The 17,224-nt window shown below is 42.6% G+C and overlaps 2 protein-coding genes across 7 annotated transcripts in view; both read left to right on the top strand.

Moving 5' to 3' along the window:
• Positions 1–17,224, top strand: part of LOC306987630 (uncharacterized protein) — a 45,268-nt gene that overhangs the window by 26,318 nt on the left and 1,726 nt on the right. The window contains exons 2-4 of the mRNA XM_079592063.1: positions 14,373–14,419; positions 14,849–15,142; positions 16,905–17,150. Coding sequence (XP_079448189.1) covers positions 14,373–14,419; positions 14,849–15,142; positions 16,905–17,150 — 587 coding nt within the window. The remainder of the gene's footprint in view (positions 1–14,372; positions 14,420–14,848; positions 15,143–16,904; positions 17,151–17,224) is intronic.
• LOC306987631 (uncharacterized protein) lies at positions 1,563–9,045 on the top strand (the record flags this gene model as incomplete). 6 transcript variants are annotated; one of them, XR_013795206.1, is made up of 5 exons in its annotated part: positions 1,563–1,688; positions 1,783–2,175; positions 2,537–2,566; positions 2,684–2,915; positions 8,488–8,798. XR_013795206.1 is itself a non-coding variant. In XM_079592064.1 (4 exons), exons 1-4 carry the CDS (start codon positions 1,625–1,627, stop codon positions 2,854–2,856), a joined length of 660 nt encoding a protein of 219 aa, XP_079448190.1. In that variant the 5' UTR covers positions 1,577–1,624. The 6 variants fall into 6 exon arrangements, 3 of the variants coding, with proteins under 3 accessions (XP_079448190.1, XP_079448192.1, XP_079448191.1); XR_013795205.1 differs by having other exon boundaries at positions 1,575–1,688; positions 1,783–2,121; positions 2,762–2,915; positions 8,488–9,045; XR_013795207.1 differs by having other exon boundaries at positions 1,577–1,688; positions 1,783–2,121.

Below are 17,224 nucleotides of genomic sequence, written 5' to 3'. Positions count from 1 at the left end.
TGGGAGAGCGGGAAGGAAGGATTTGAACCGTGAGATACGAAGCGCGGCGGGTTAGAGTGTTTTGGATAAAATAATAAAAGACACGAACAAATACATGGTGACAGAAGTGGTAGACAGCAGAAGAGGGGATTGGGATGATTTTTAATGAAACTTGGGAGGCGGATGGCCGTTACTCTTTCACGTATCTTTACATGTGGTGTATGCATGTGTGTGTGTGTGTGCGTGCCTAATATGAATGGACGCATTTGTATGTGTGCGTGTATGAAAAAAAGTGTCCTAAAGGAAAACTGTGCAACCCACTGTCACAAAAAAGACTTGTATAGTTGTATTATACTTCATTTGTCAACTTTAAAGTGTTAGTTTCTTTCGTTCGTGATTTTTTAGGGTTTTTTTCTAAATAAAAATTGGAAAATGTATTCTCGTTTTTTTTATTTGTGTCTATTTAAATTCTATTTACAAACTCACCACACACAATAATGGTCAATAACTGTAATTTGTTGAAAGCTAATCTTTTTCTGAATAAGATGACACCTTGCACATGAAGATAGCACATTGGTTTAGAATTTTACAGTAAAAAAAATCTAAATATGTGAAAAACACCCATTTTAGCTTCAGGTTCTAAGGGTTAAGCACTGCCATGTCCTGGCTCGATCGGACAGCATGACAGTGTTAGCCTATATCAATTACCAAAGGGGTCTCAAGTCCCAAGTCTCAAGTCCATACTACAGTATACTAGACAAGCTGGGACACCGCCTTCTGTGGGCATGTACAATTTTCGCTCAGTAAAAGCGATACATGTGCTCTGTTTGAGCAGCTCATGACATCCGACCTTCGACCTCTCTCGCTAAAGACCGCTCTTCTGTTGGCCAAGTGAATTGGTGACCTGCAGGCTCTTTCAGTGGACGATTCCTGCCTCACGTTTGGGCCCAGTGACAGCAACACTGTCTTTATGCCCAGACAAGGCTATGTGACACTGCACGCTACATGGAGAGAGCGGGGTTTATGACCGATACTGCATCCAGCCACCGGGGGGTGATCGAGACGCTTTGGGTTCACTTTTCAGGACTCGTGTGGCACGCTTGGCTTGGACTATAGGAGTGTCCATTTCTGACATCTGTGCAGCGGCCGACTGGTCCTCACGGTCCACTTTTGCCTGCTCTTCAAGCACGGATATTGTCTGCTTAGTTCCTCAACATTTACCTAATGTTGTCATGCCCCACAGGCTTCAGTTCCGGACTCAATCGCGTCTTCTCGGATGTATTTTAAGTCCCTATATTTTTTTAAACTTGCCATGGGGCTGTGGACTCGTGTTCCTCATACGTGTCAGAAGAATTTACTTGCGAGTTAACCGTATTGAAAGGCAACGTTACCTCGGTTTTCCCCATATGTCAGAAGACTGATGCAATGCTCATTCCCGTTATCTCAGGGATATCCCTTCTTTAAAAATACAACAAACACATGCACTCTTCTGAAAGTTTAACCATAGCGCTTAAACATTACGTGCTATCACATATGACACCATTAGTCAAAGCTTTAGTTTGCTCTGGAAAGGAAGTGGAAACACTTTGTGGTTTAAGTGTCTCTGCATTGAGTCTGATCGACACCTTTACGAACGACAGACACAATGGAGAAAGTCATTTTCTTCTTCTGTGTATTTTCTTATTGGATTATGCAAATCACATCCAGTGGTAAATATATTCTATTCCAAGCATTCATGATCAAATACAGTAGCTAGTATTATCAACAGTTAAAAAGGATGAGTGTTTATCAATGTCTCTCCAGATTTGTCAGGAGGATCTTCTGATGTGAGAGTTCAGACGGGAGAAAACATCATTCTGAACTGCAGCATGAGGAACAGAGATGAAGTCTCCTGGTATCTTCTCAGATCTGAAGAACTCGTTCTGCTGATTTCTGCAGAGAAGGACAAAACCGGGAGAAGACTTCTGATCAACTACAATCCAAACAGCAATCGTATGAACATTACTGCCGACAGTTGGGTCACCGGAGTCTCTTTAACTATTTCTGGAGTAACAGCGTCAGATTCAGGACTTTATTTCTGTGGAATAAAGTCTGACGCTCCAGAGATGTTCTTCGACAAACCCATCAGACTGGAGATTGAAGGTGCCAGATTTCAGTTTTTCTCATCGTATCTTCACAAACGTATCCGTGTAGGGGGTAAGATGAGCCACTTAAGATGACACTAAACATAATTTTTGTTTTAAGATATGGATTAAAATATGGATTTGGCTGTTTGTAATTGAGAGAAATGCATGGGTGGGAAAAGTGTAGTTATTTGCTAAATAGATTTTATACACTTGTTGTATATTTACGGATCACAAACATACACTATCAATTAAAAGTTTGGACACACAAAATGTCATTATATTGTCATTTATATTGCATAAAGCACAACTTAAAAACAGTAAAAGCTCATTTAAATCCACTCTCCCATATACAACTAACAACTAAAACAATGTTTTTTTTTATATGTGTGTTTGTTAAACTGATTATATATTTACAGGTATTATTTTAACAGAAGAGCCAAAAGCAGAAGTTGAAATCCCAGGTAACACATCGGTTGTTATCTTGATTGTTTAATTAATGGAAACCCATCACTAAATCTGGTTATGAGTTAAAACTGTCTGGCTGTATATGAATGTGAGTAACTCTTCTGTCCCTGTAGACGAGGTGACGGTGACGGAGCGTGTGTTGATGTTCGCTGGTGTTGGACTGGCTGTGTTTGTGTTTTTTCTGACTACAGTCATCGCCGGAGAAATCATTTACCATCGTGGACAGCAGAAAGGATGGAAAGCAGCAAAACGTGCTTCTATGATGAGCCACAAATCAGCTAAATGACACATTAATGTGCTTTATTTGACTAACTCAATATAACCCAGCACTTTGCATTGCTGTAAGTTTACCATCCATCTTCTTCCGCTTATCCGGGGCCGGGTCGCGGGGGCAGCAGTCTAAGCAGAGACACCCAGACTTCCCTCTCCCTAGACACTTCCTCCAGCTCTTCCGGGGGGACACCGAGGCGTTCCCAGGCCAGCCGGGAGACATAGTCTCTCCAGCGTGTCCTAGGTCTTCCTCGGGGTCTCCTCCCGGTGGGACGTGCCCGGAACACCTTTCCAGGAAGGCGTTCAGGAGGCATCCGGAACAGATGCCCGAGCCACCTCAGCTGACCCCTCTCGATGTGGAGGAGCAGCGACTCTACTCTGAGCTCCTCCCGAGTGACCGAGCTCCTCACCCTATCTCTAAGGGATCGCCCAGCCACTCTACGGAGAAAGCTCATTTCGGCCGCCTGTATCCGGGATCTTGTTCTTTCGGTCATGACCCACAGCTCATGACCATAGGTGAGAGTAGGAACGTAGATTGACGGTAAATCGAGAGCTTCGCCTTGCGGCTCAGCTCTTTCTTCACCACGACAGACCGGTACAACGACCGCATTACTGCAGCAGCTGCACCGATCCGTCTGTCAATCTCCCGTTCCATCCTTCCCTCACTCGTGAACAAGACCCCAAGATACTTAAACTCCTTCACTTGAGGCAGGAACTCTCCACCAACCTGAAGTGAGCAAGCCACCCTTTTCCGACTGAGGACCATGGCCTCGGATTTGGAGGTGCTGATTCTCATCCCAGCCGCTTCACACTCGGCTGCAAACCGTCCCAGTGCATGCTGAAGGTCCTGGTCTGTAGGGGCCAACACGACAACATCATCCGCAAAGAGCAGAGACGAAATCGTGTGGTCCCCGAACCTGACAACCTCCGGCCCCTGGCTGCGCCTAGAAATTCTGTCCATAAATATTATGAACAGAACCGGCGACAAAGGGCAGCCCTGCCGAAGTCCAACATGCACCGGGAACAAGTCTGACTTACTGCCGGCAATGCGAACCAAGCTCCTGCTCCGGTCGTATAGGGACCGGACAGCCCTTAGCAAAGGACCCCGGACCCCATACTCCCGGAGCACCCTCCACAGGCCGCCTCGAGGGACACAGTCGAATGCCTTCTCCAAATCCACAAAGCACATGTGGATTGGTTGGGCAAACTCCCATGAACCCTCCAGCACCCTGTAGAGGGTATAGAGCTGGTCCAGTGTTCCACGGCCGGGACGAAAACCGCACTGTTCCTCCTGAATCCGAGATTCTACTATCGGCCGTAATCTCCTCTCCAGTACCCTAGCATAGACTTTCCCGGGGAGGCTGAGAAGTGTGATCCCCCTGTAGTTGGAACACACTCTCCGGTCCCCCTTCTTAAAAAGAGGGACCACCACCCCAGTCTGCCATCCCAGAGGTACTGTCCCCGACCGCCACGCGATGCTGCAGAGGCGTGTCAGCCAAGACAGCCCCGCAACATCCAGAGACTTGAGGTACTCAGGGCGGATCTCATCCGTGCCTTGCCACCGAGGAGTTTCTTGACTACCTCGGTGACTTCAGCTTGGGAGATGGACGAGTCAACCTCCGAGCCCTCAGCCTCTGCTTCCTCAATGGAAGACGTGACGGCGGGATTGAGGAGATCCTCGAAGTATTCCTTCCACCGTCCGACGACATCCCCAGTTGAGGTCAACAGCTGCCCACCTCCACTGTAAACAGCGTTGGTGGGGCACTGCTTCCCTCTCCTGAGTCGCCGGACGGTTTGCCAGAATCTCTTCGAGGCCAGCCGATAGTCATTTTCCATGGCCTCTCCGATCTCCTCCCAGGCCCGAGTTTTTGCCTCCACAACCACCCGGGCTGCAGTTCGCTTGGCCTGCCGGTACCCGTCAGCTGCCTCAGGAGTCCCACAAGCCAACCAGGCCCGATAGGACTCCTTCTTCAGCTTGACGGCATCCCTTACTTCCGGTGTCCACCACCGGGTTCGGGGATTGCCGCCTCGACAGGCACCGGAGACCTTACGGCCACAGCTCCGAGTGGCCGCTTCGACAATGGAGGTGGAGAACATGGTCCACTCGGACTCAATATCTCCAGCCTCCCTCGGGATCCGGTCGAAGCTCCGCCGGAGGTGGGAGTTGAAGATCTCTCTGACAGGAGACTCGGCCAAACGTTCCCAGCAGACCCTTACAGTACGCTTGGGTCTGCCGAGTCTGTCCAGCTTCCTCTTCCGCCATCGGATCCAACTCACCACCAGGTGGTGATCAGTTGACAGCTCCGCCCCTCTCTTTACCCGAGTGTCCAAGACATACGGCCGCAGGTCAGATGAAACGACCACAAAGTCGATCATCGACCTACGGCCTAGGGTGTCCTGGTGCCACGTGTACTGATGGACACCCTTATGCTTGAACATGGTGTTCGTTATGGACAAACTGTAACTAGCACAGAAGTCCAATAACTGAACACCGCTCGGGTTCAGATCAGGGGGGCCGTTCCTCCCAATCACGCCCCTCCAGGTTACACTGTCGTTGCCCACGTGAGCATTGAAGTCCCCCAGTAGAACGACGGAGTCTCCAGTCGGAGCACTTTCTAGCACCCCTCCCAGAGACTCCAAGGCTGCGTTCGAAACCGCATACTTCCCTACTATATAGTAGGGGAAAAGAGTAGGCGAGCGAAAAAGTATGTACGAATCATAAAAGAGTAGGCGAGAATTACCTGGGTGACGTACTAATTATCGCGAGATTCGGACTTAAGTGCGTTCGAATATGCCTACTTTCCTACTATATAGTAGGCGAAAACAGTACGTGAAGGAAGAAGTACGTTCGAAACATCAGTATTCATAAAAGAGTAGGCGAGGAGTTCCCGGATGGCTTACTGCTTCCAGACAGATTTTCGAGTGCAGTCCGATGGATACTCTTCTATCCCAGGAGGCCACGCGAGAGCATACGTCATTATCAAACATCACGGAGATCAGCGACGCGCGGGGTTTCAAATGTGAGTAAACACGGTTCCTTGTGTTAAAATTGCATGTGTTAAACTACTATAGAGTAAACGTTTTAACTGTTGAAGGTGTAAAGGAGTTAGACAGTATAGTATAGTTGTGATTTTGCTGTAAAAACACGTTTTATTATGTATAGCTCTAGCTGACAGGGGAGCTCCAGTAAGGACACGTAAGTTACGTCTCTAACGTGGATTTACATAAACATCTTAAAGACGCTTATTTTAAACGTCTATTTACATCTGACAGGAAAATCTTTTATAAGTATTGCAGTATTGCACAACATGAAATATACATCTGAGTGGTATGTGTGTTGTTATGTAGAACAAATCTATAATTTAACTAAACATAAGTTATCTATTTTATTTGTCCATTAGTACTGTTGATAAATTGAGGAACATCTATGTTGGATAAAAAGTTAAAACAACCTCAACATGTAAATGTAGTGTTGAGCTCATAAATCACAGAGGTCATGGGAGTCTTGTCTGGATGTTACAGGGACAGAAGAACAGATGTGTGTTTATCCGGTGGAGAGAGGCTCATGAAGCTGATGCTGCATCAAAGGCTTTGAGTGAGTATACTACAGAAATTAATAACAACAACTATTTAAATATTAAGTTGTAGTTTATTTTAATTATTGTAATTTCAAACAGAACTATTAAAGCACTTTTCTGATACTCTATTTCTGTGCATTTTCTGCACAGCTGTTGTGGTGGAGCAGGACCTGCAAGGAAAGATGATGGCGGCATTTGTGGAAAAAAAGCGTTCTTGTCTTCTAAATAATACTGAAATCAAATGACATTGTGCTGTTAAAATGACTGCTTTTGTGTTATGTTTGTGCATTTTTGTAGGATCTGAAATGTCAGCAGACTGGTGTGAGCACTGAGGATGAGGAGCACAGAGCTGAAGATCGTGCCATGGACGAGACCCTCCATCACTCCACCGGCCCTTATTGCCTCAGATCGTGAAGCACAACACATCACGCAACAACCTCCGGCACGGCTCACCTCCGGCGGTCCGCTGGTTCATCAGAATAAAGCCGCAGAAGGGGAACCGCTGTGTTGAGATGGCAGTAGATGTGGTTCAGCGCCTGTAGTCTACATGATTGTAGTTTGAATAAAGCTTTGTTTCATGTGTTTACTTGTATATGCATTTTTTTATTGTGTGGTGACTTTCATTCATTCATTTACTCATTTATTAATATTTATCATTGTTGTCAGTAAATCAAATATAATTAATTAATTAATTAATGCTTTAATTGTTTGAATGAAAATGTAGTCATGAGGTGTGTATATATATATATCATATATATATTATGTTTGCATTCATAATATGAGATTGTATACACAGGAAAAAGGTTGAATATCTTAATATATATTTTCTTAAATAAGTAATTATAATACATTTAAAAAATGCATTAGATATTTATAGGCCTGAGGGATGAAACGACAGAAAAAGAGGAAAACAGCAGTAAGCCACTTTTGCTTGTGGATGAAAATGTTTGGAAATAAAATTAAACAACATATTAGATAGAAATAGAAATGAACAACATATTCAAAAGATGACAATTTGGGGATTTCGTTATAAAAAATAAATAATATCGTTAAGGATAAAACGGTGGGTCACATAAGTAGGGTTAAATATAAGAACTTAAATCAACCCTAAATGTATTCACAAAATAAATGGGCAGCAGTTTCTTTAAAAATACCATAAAATGAGCAAGTTTAATCAATATCAAGATATTTACAGATAGATGAATTAAACGTGTCGTTCAAATCTTTTAAGTTGTTGCACTTGTGATAACGCAGCGTAGGTCACATGATAACGTCAACATGGCAGATGTCCGGTTCGCATTCATACTTAACGAGATTTGGCTATAAAGTACCTACTCTTTTAGCGCTCGTTAAGTAAGTACTTATTGAAATTAAGTACCTACTCATTGAGTATGCGGTTTCGAACGCAGCCCAAGAAGGCCGGGTACTCTGCACTGCCGTTTGGCCCGTAGGCACACACAACAGTGAGAGACCTATCCCCGACCCGTAGGCGCAGGGAAACGACCCTCTCGTTCACCGGGGTAAACTCCAACACATGGGGGCTGAGCTGGGGGGCTATAAGCAAACCCACACCAGCCCGCCGCCTCTCACCATGGGCAACTCCAGAGTGGTGAAGAGTCCATCCTCTCTCAAGGAGTGTGGTTCCAGAGCCTAAGCCGTGCGTAGAGGTGATACCAACTATCTCTAGTTGGAACCTCTCAACCTCATGCACAACCTCAGGCTCCTTCCCCGCCAGCGAGGTGACGTTCCACGTCCCTAGAGCTAGTTTCCGTGTCCAGGGATCGGGTTGTCGAGGCCCCCGCCTTCGACTGCCGCCCGATCCTCTCAGCACCGCCCCCTTATGGCCCCTCCTGCAGGTGGTGAGCCCACGGGAAGGCGGCCCCACGTCGCTCCTTCGGGCTGAGCCCGGCCGGACCCCGTGGGGGGAGGCCCGGCCACCAGGCGCTTCCATACGAGCCCCAACCCCGGGCCTGGCTCCAGGGTGGGGCCCCGGCTGCGCCATACCGGGCGACGTCACGGTCCTCGATTTGTTGCTCATCATAAGGGGTGTGTGAACCATTTAATGTAAGTTTACCATTAATTAAAATAGACAACTGTGTCTCAGATGCTTTTCCTGTTGGTCTGATTTACTTTCATTTCAGAGAAGCTGAGATGTTGTGGTAAATGTTGTCCTATTTTAGCACCAGAGAAACTTGAACAGGTTTAAATGATTGAGGCGACCCGTGTTAAACATGAACATTGTGTATGGCTAAATCTTTAGATGTTATATATTCGATTGGGGAGCATTAATATGTACATATAAGCTGTTTTCAAGAGAAAATATAAATGTAAATCTCTTCTGTGGCACATAAAGCTTGATCTAATAAAAATGTCAACAGGTCTTCAATGTTAAATATGTTGTCTGATCAAATAAACAGCAGTAAAACAAAGACATTTACATTAACATACTAAATGTAGAATTATATTCACATATTTTAGTAATCAAAATAAATTCTCGTTCCTCCTTCCTGATTTCAGCACCAATGTAGCAATTTAAAAGAGGGAGGCGGAATAAATCGTAATAAATAAACACTGCAAAACGAAACTAATGCCGCATATAAACATAATAAAACACAACATAAATGTCCCAGGCCTGATCCTCTCTCATCTTGCACTGTTGTTACTCTTCCTCTTATCCTTCTGGAGCTCCTGTGTGGGACTCGAGACCGGTTATTAACACTTACGAACACTTACGCCACCGATTACTCTACACTGATTACTCTACACTGATTACTCTACACCGATTACTCTACACCGATTACTCTACACTGATTACTCTACACCGATTACTCTACACTGATTACTCTACACCGATTACTGTACACTGATTACTCTACACTGATTACTCTACACTGATTACTCTACACCGATTACTCTACACTGATTACTCTACACTGATTACTCTACACTGATTACTCTACACCGATTACTCTACACCGATTACTCTACACCGATTACTCTACACTGATTACTCTACACCGATTACTGTACACTGATTACTCTACACTGATTACTCTACACTGATTACTCTACACTGATTACTCTACACCGATTACTGTACACTGATTACTCTACACTGATTACTCTACACTGATTACTCTACACTGATTACTCTACACCGATTACTCTACACCGATTACTCTACACCGATTACTCTACACTGATTACTCTACACTGATTACTCTACACCGATTACTCTACACCGATTACTCTACACTGATTACTCTACACTGATTACTCTACACCGATTACTCTACACTGATTACTCTACACTGATTACTCTACACCGATTACTCTACACCGATTACTCTACACTGATTACTCTACACCGATTACTCTACACTGATTACTCTACACCGATTACTCTACACCGATTACTCTACACTGATTACTCTACACTGATTACTCTACACTGATTACTCTACACTGATTACTCTACACTGATTACTCTACACTGATTACTCTACACCGATTACTCTACACTGATTACTCTACACCGATTACTCTACACTGATTACTCTACACTGATTACTCTACACCGATTACTCTACACTGATTACTCTACACTGATTACTCTACACCGATTACTCTACACCGATTACTCTACACTGATTACTCTACACCGATTACTCTACACTGATTACTCTACACCGATTACTCTACACTGATTACTCTACACTGATTACTCTACACTGATTACTCTACACCGATTACTCTACACTGATTACTCTACACTGATTACTCTACACCGATTACTCTACACCGATTACTCTACACTGATTACTCTACACCGATTACTCTACACTGATTACTCTACACCGATTACTCTACACTGATTACTCTACACTGATTACTCTACACTGATTACTCTACACCGATTACTCTACACTGATTACTCTACACTGATTACTCTACACTGATTACTCTACACTGATTACTCTACACCGATTACTCTACACCGATTACTCTACACTGATTACTCTACACTGATTACTCTACACCGATTACTCTACACTGATTACTCTACACTGATTACTCTACACCGATTACTCTACACTGATTACTCTACACTGATTACTCTACACTGATTACTCTACACTGATTACTCTACACTGATTACTCTACACTGATTACTCTACACTGATTACTCTGATGAGAGAATTGTTTGGTAGCAGATCATTGAATTTCAAACCCCAAAATGTCGGTCTGGACCAGGGCAAGGACAGTCATACTGGGAGCTATGCACAGATTGCATGCCTGGAGGGCCACTAATACCTTTTTCCACACCGCAAAAAGGTCCTCAAGAGTGTCAGCGCCACAATACAGGTCATCAGCGACCTTGGCCACCAGACCCTATTGAAGGAGCTCGCCAATTACCCGACAGGTTCATTCTTCTAACGCAGTTTCTGAACCAGGCATTCCCATGGCATATCTGGCATACACCGTCCCGGACCCCTTTAATCTCCTGGAATCTAGAGCGAGCGAGCAAGAGCGCGCATGTGTAGCGAGCGCACGGCAGAGAGAAGGAGCGAGAGACCTTGTATTGAAAGTACTTGAAATACTATTTCCCAGCATGCTTTGCCATGACACTCAAAATGGAGATTTGAGTGAATGCTAAAATTGAGTGTTATAATATTTTTTGGGTGCCAGATTAATATTAATTGTGGGATTTAGTAGTGTTTAATGTTTTGTTATGCTAGTTTAGAAGAAAGTTTCTGTTATGTTGGGATTTTTTGGGGAATTACCATCATGTGGAAACACAACTGGAAACACTCCTCACCGTTCTTACAACCTTTCGGCCCGACAGTGGAAAAGCGGCTTTTGTGAGCAGTGCAATGTAGCCTACTGGCAATAGACATCAAAATCTTTCATTTCAGATTTCTTTTCCAAACGTGGGTGACCCCTTGAACTTGGCAAAAAGATAATCCCTTTACCATCTTGACGGGAAAACACGATTTTCATTGTAAGTGTTTTGTTTTTGCTAATTTTAGTAAACTTTCACATTAGCGTGCACATCCATCGCTGTATTGAATACGGGGATCAGCTATAGCTCATTCTCTAGATTTGATTTAGTATTAACATCACAATCTGAACTCAATCTTTCCATTACTTCAGTGGGGGCCTTTGCTAGGTTTCACTTGAAACGGACCTCGCAACACAGGTACTATTGAAACCGTGATAGCTTATTGATTTTATACAACACTACAAAGCTAAAAATATGGCGTTTGAAAGTTGTGTGTAAACTTAAGTTTTTTTAATACACTTTTTCCACTTTTGATGTTATCATTTCTAATGAGAAAGTATGTTGTACACAGAAGTCCTTCAAACCCTGCAAACCTTTGAGCTTTGCCTGATCTGAACAAGCTTCCGGACGCAGTCACAGAACAGTCACAGCCGCTTAACAGATTAGGCTTGTTTGAGATGAGCAAAATCTGCGCAGAACCGATCACCGGTGATCACCGCGAGATGCATGCCGGTTAGAAATGTGTCCGACTGCGTTCCGCCTGGCTCTGATGTCATGCTGACGTATGTCAAAAATCTCTCGCGAGCGCAAGGCACACCTGTCGGATTCTGCAGTCGCGCGCAGTTGCTCTCCACCGACTGCGCTGATCAAAAGCATGATGGGAAACGACTTGCTGACGACACAGCTTAATGCTCATTGGTTTAAACAACCATGATGTAATGTTCTCTTTTAAAATGTTTGATATTAAAACTCTGATATCATGTTTTATGTGTATAAATGATCTGTGAATATTCCCAAACTCTCTGACAGTGCGATCTCTATATGGATTATGTGATTATGTAATTAAAATATATATATATTAGACATGTATTAAAGAAAGAAAAAAAAGATTGATAAACACGTATTTGGAATGGGATTATATAGCCTAACAAGTGATTTGGGTGTCTTGTTCATTATATTTACTTTCATATTTAAGCAACAGAACTTAAATTACATCCAGTTTATTAGCAACACTGTGCACGAGCGTGAATCCCGTGATATCCATCTTTGATCTCACAGGTATCAGATCCACTACGAGAAGAGAGAACTGTCTGGCTTGCCTGCGCTTTTTTCACTCCTCCCATCACTGCAGCCGCATACTCTCGCATACATTTCAGGCGAGGCAAGGCGCATCTCAAACAAGCCTATTGTTTGACTGAATTGTTGAATGACCCACTCGTTATGACATGATTTGCTGCCACTTGGAAGTTTTAGTTTCATTACATTTTTTTGCCCATCATTTAATTTTTTTATATTTATATCTCTGTAAGATTATAGGCCATGGTCCACTATATTTTACATTTTTACATTTTTATGCATTTGGCAGACGCTTTTATCCAAAGCGACTTACAGTGCATTTATTGCAGGGACAATCCCCCTGGAGCAACATGGAGTAAAGTGTCTTGCTCAAGGACACACTGGTGGTGGCTGCTGGGATCAAACCAGCAACCTTTGATATACCAGTTCAGTGGTTTAATCCATTAGACCAACATCTCCATCTCTATATGCTGCAAGAAAGACTGTCTGCACTTGTCCAATGTCAATTCAACACTAGTCTATTATTATGAACATTGTGAGACCGCTGGATAAACTTCACAGAGCTTTTGCAGCACTCCGTCATCAGAAAGCCTAGATCTAAACGTCAAAATCAGAATAAGTGAAAACATAGGCGTTTTTCCTCTTTATAGTCTGGGCCTATATTCATATTCATATTGCTAAATTCCTATTAACTTATCTTATCTTATCTAATCCCTGTTCTCTAATTTTTATTGATTTGCTCTCTTAAGCTTATCATTACGCTGTCCAATGTGCTAGAGGGGAACACTGAATGGACAAATACTGAACACTGAAACAACACGCAATATAATATGTTTCTTCTGACAGCTCAATCTGCTTTGAATAGAAAACTAGTAGGACATTTTTGGACTATAGTCAGACTCCACCTTTAGTGGGAAGTAAGTGTCATGGGCTATTTTTATACTCCTAAACGCTCACCTGTGTGGAATACACTTTCAGTTTGAGTTTGAATTGCTGCTGAACCTGCTGTGGATCACGAGTTTTGACACCAGAACAAAAGACTCGTTCAGAACTTTTACCATGTAAGTTTTCATGTTTTTAAATATAAATCCAGCTGTGTGTTTTGGGGTTATTATACCAATATTTTTGTTTGTTTGTGGAAAACTAAACCTGCTAGTGATAATGAAATAAGACTTTTATTAATTCCCATGATATGAGATCTTGATATCAACAATTACATTTTTACTAGTTAATGCTAATTCTTGATATCAGGAATTAGATTTCTACTAATAACAATGACAATATTTGATATCAGGAATTTAAAATTTAATTTGTTTAATTATTGATATCAACATTGACGTCCTGGACCACTCGCAGAAATACGAATTCTTGATATTCTATCTGTAATTGTATTTCAAAAGGTAAAAACTATAATTCTTGATATCTGCAATTGAGCTCTTTTAAGAAAATAGATGCAAATCTCGCACGACATCTTCATTGGCTCGTTTAGTTTACACTGGAAGGTATTTGGGCTCTCAGGCGAGATCTAAACCTGCTAGTGAAGAGTCGACAAGTCCATTACTGCGATTATGATTATGTTTTTTATTAGTGGGGTTATTCATATATCATTAGATTGTTAGTGAGTTTCTAAAGCCTATTTGTTTATTGAGTTTGACTGGTCATTTTCAGTATTACACTGGAATAATTTATTAAACGATTCAGTTTATAGTTTGATGTTTCTTATTGTACATTTTTATCATGTAAGATCGACATGTGTTAAATGTTCAGACTAAATGAAAGTCATTGTTTAGTAATATTTGACCATTCAGGAAAGTGTTTTATCCCTGTATAAATGTGTGTCTGTGACATAAACCATCTCTTCTGTTTTATCATCAGGGTTTCAAAACTTCTGCTTCTGCTGGTTTACTTTATCAAATATAGCGGTCAGTATCATTTTTGTTTATAAATCGTAACAATTTTTGATTTTCAGTTCCAGGTAGAGTTATTTTAGTTGATTGTTTCTCTTTTGCACCAAATGTCTTTGCTTGACATTTGTGGATTAATGATGGAAATTTCTCAGGATATTACATCATCCCACACCATGACTCTCAGTTCATTTATTAATAAACATTATTCAGGAATTACTACATCTGCACTGACAACATCTGATCCTGCTTTACACTGTAGTCATCAACATTTATACATTTTAAAAAGTGGCACAGCTAATATTGTTGGTTTCTTAATACCTTCAGTTATATATTTGACTAAAATAAGAATATTTAATGATGACATTGATTACGGAGAATAGGCATTGATTTTTTTTAGTATTGATACTTTGTATTGAATTAATTGTATTCTGTCTGTGTTTGTAGGAACATCCACTAAACCTGTGTCGGGGACAAAAGGAGGAAACGTCACCCTGTCATGTGAATTTGTGGACAGAGAGATAACTCATAGTTTATTCCATCAGGAAGATGAAATCCCTGTCTGTGAGAATGAAGAATGTGAGAGTGAAAATGGCCGAGTGTTTAAAGGAGGATCATGTGACATCATCATCAAGGATCTGAGATTCAGTGACGCTGGGAAATACATTTTAAGAGTTTATTACAATAATGATCAGACGGTGCTGGAGCGACAGATCCTGGAGTATCATCTTCATATTCAAGGTAAAGTCAAAACTGATCAAACCACCAGTGTGTGTTTCTGGATTTTGTTATGAGGATGAAACCAAGCGCAGGCAGTATGCAACACACAACATTTATTTAAAGACAAAAAACAGAGAAAACAAAACCCACGAGGGGGCAAAACAAGACAGGTTTTAGACTACTTTAGACTGACAACACTAGACTAAGATAAAAGACTAGACACTAGACTAAAGGTGCGTGCACACTACAAGCGACTTTGTCGCTGCAGGTCGCCAGTGGCTGGCGGTGCGGTCGCTAGTGGGCATTCCCGCTACTGGTTGCCTAGTAATGTTTGTGAGTGACATTCACGGATGTTTCTCCATGTTGTAGACAACAAATCCGTTTTCTTGCCACTACAAACAAACATTTTTGAAGGAAAATTCGAAATATAAATGGAATCGGTACATAACATTCATAATATTAAAGATGAACGAGAAACTGTGAGTGCTTTTTGCCATCGCGGCTATTTAATTGCAACAAACGGGCAAATACCGGTCTATGTGGGTCCACGAAACCAATCCGGCTCTGAGTCAGTGCTGTGAACACCACTGTATGCACACGGAGATATATCACAACTTATAGGACAGTTTCTGACTGCTAAAATTAGCTTCTCGTTCAACTTGCCTCTGTCAGAGAGTGAAGGATGATCACGCGCGCTCCTGACTTCACTCCTATTGGTTGTTGCTCCCGAAAGTCGCTCTTCATTTGCATAAAGTTAAACACATCTCAACTTTGTCGCGTCGCCAGACACGCCCCATCAGGTCGCCAACGGCCGCGATCGCGCGTGTCGCCGGAAAACGCCAGCTCCCCATTGAAATGAATGGTAACGTGTCGCTTTGTCGCTTGTAGTGTGCACGCACCTTAACAGTAAAGACAGGATCAATCACTTCTTTCCAGACAAGACTTTCAACGGGTTGTTTCACACAAAGTATGATAATTAACCAGCACAGGACAGCAAACACAATTAATTCAATTAATTAATTCATTACATTTATATAGCGCTTTTCTGGACACTCAAAGCGCTTTACATAGAAGGGGGAATATCCTCAACCACCACCAATGTGCAGCATCCACCTGATGATGCGATGGCAGCCATATTGCGCCAGAACGCCCACCACACACCAGCTTACTGGTGGAGAGGAGACAGTGATGAAGCCAATCAGTATATGGGGATGAGGAGGAGGCCATGATGGACAGAGGCCAAGGGGCAAATTTGGCCAGGACACCGGGGTTACACCCCTACTCTTTCGAAAGACATCCTGGGATTGGCTGGATTATATGGCTGCCGGAACACAAGGGGATTAAATAGGGAGAAACTGATAATGACAACAGGTGACTCAGATGAAACAATAATGACTAACGAGGAGAACAAGGGGGCGGGGTTGAGTAACGAGACAACACAAGCACATGGCCCAAACACAAGGCCATGTGCTACACACAAAACATGGCTCTGTCATGATCCTGCCTCAAGACTAGAGAAAATCAAGGACAAGGCAGAATCATGACAGATTTCCTGATAATGTTAAAACACATCTAATAATGTGGGTATTGCATGGTCAAAATATTAAACCAGCAAAAACATTAAATGTAACAATGATCTAATATTTAGATTAGTTGATTCTTAGAGGCTTTTCAATGACTGATTACATTTGGTCCCTTTGATCCTAAATATGTGTTTATGGCCTTGACTGATTGACACATTATAATAATGATTGAGGATAAATGTCTCTGTGTGTCTCCTCAGATGAGATCTCAGTGCAGAAAGGAGAGGATCTGAAGTTGGATGTTCTGTTGACCAACGCTGATAAAGTGGAGAGAAGCTCTAGCTCAGGCTGGACAGAGCTGTGGACGAGAGGTCACGGGGTCAGCAGTGACCGACTGACCGACAGAGACGAGACTCTGATCATTCATGAGTTCACAGTCAACGACACTGGAGTATACAGAGTTCTGGACTCAGATAATGAAGTCTGGATCACAGTCACAGTCACCGGTGAGAGAAGATCAGTGGAGGAGGGGAAATATTATAATTTAATACATCATGAGCTTGGGTTTTTCTCTTTCAAA

This window comes from Phoxinus phoxinus (genome assembly GCF_949152265.1).
Source record: "Phoxinus phoxinus genome assembly, chromosome: 19".
Taxonomy (NCBI): Eukaryota; Metazoa; Chordata; class Actinopteri; order Cypriniformes; family Leuciscidae; genus Phoxinus; species Phoxinus phoxinus.
The sequence above is the reverse complement of the archived record's forward strand: the minus strand, read 5'-3'. Positions and strand labels throughout refer to the sequence as shown.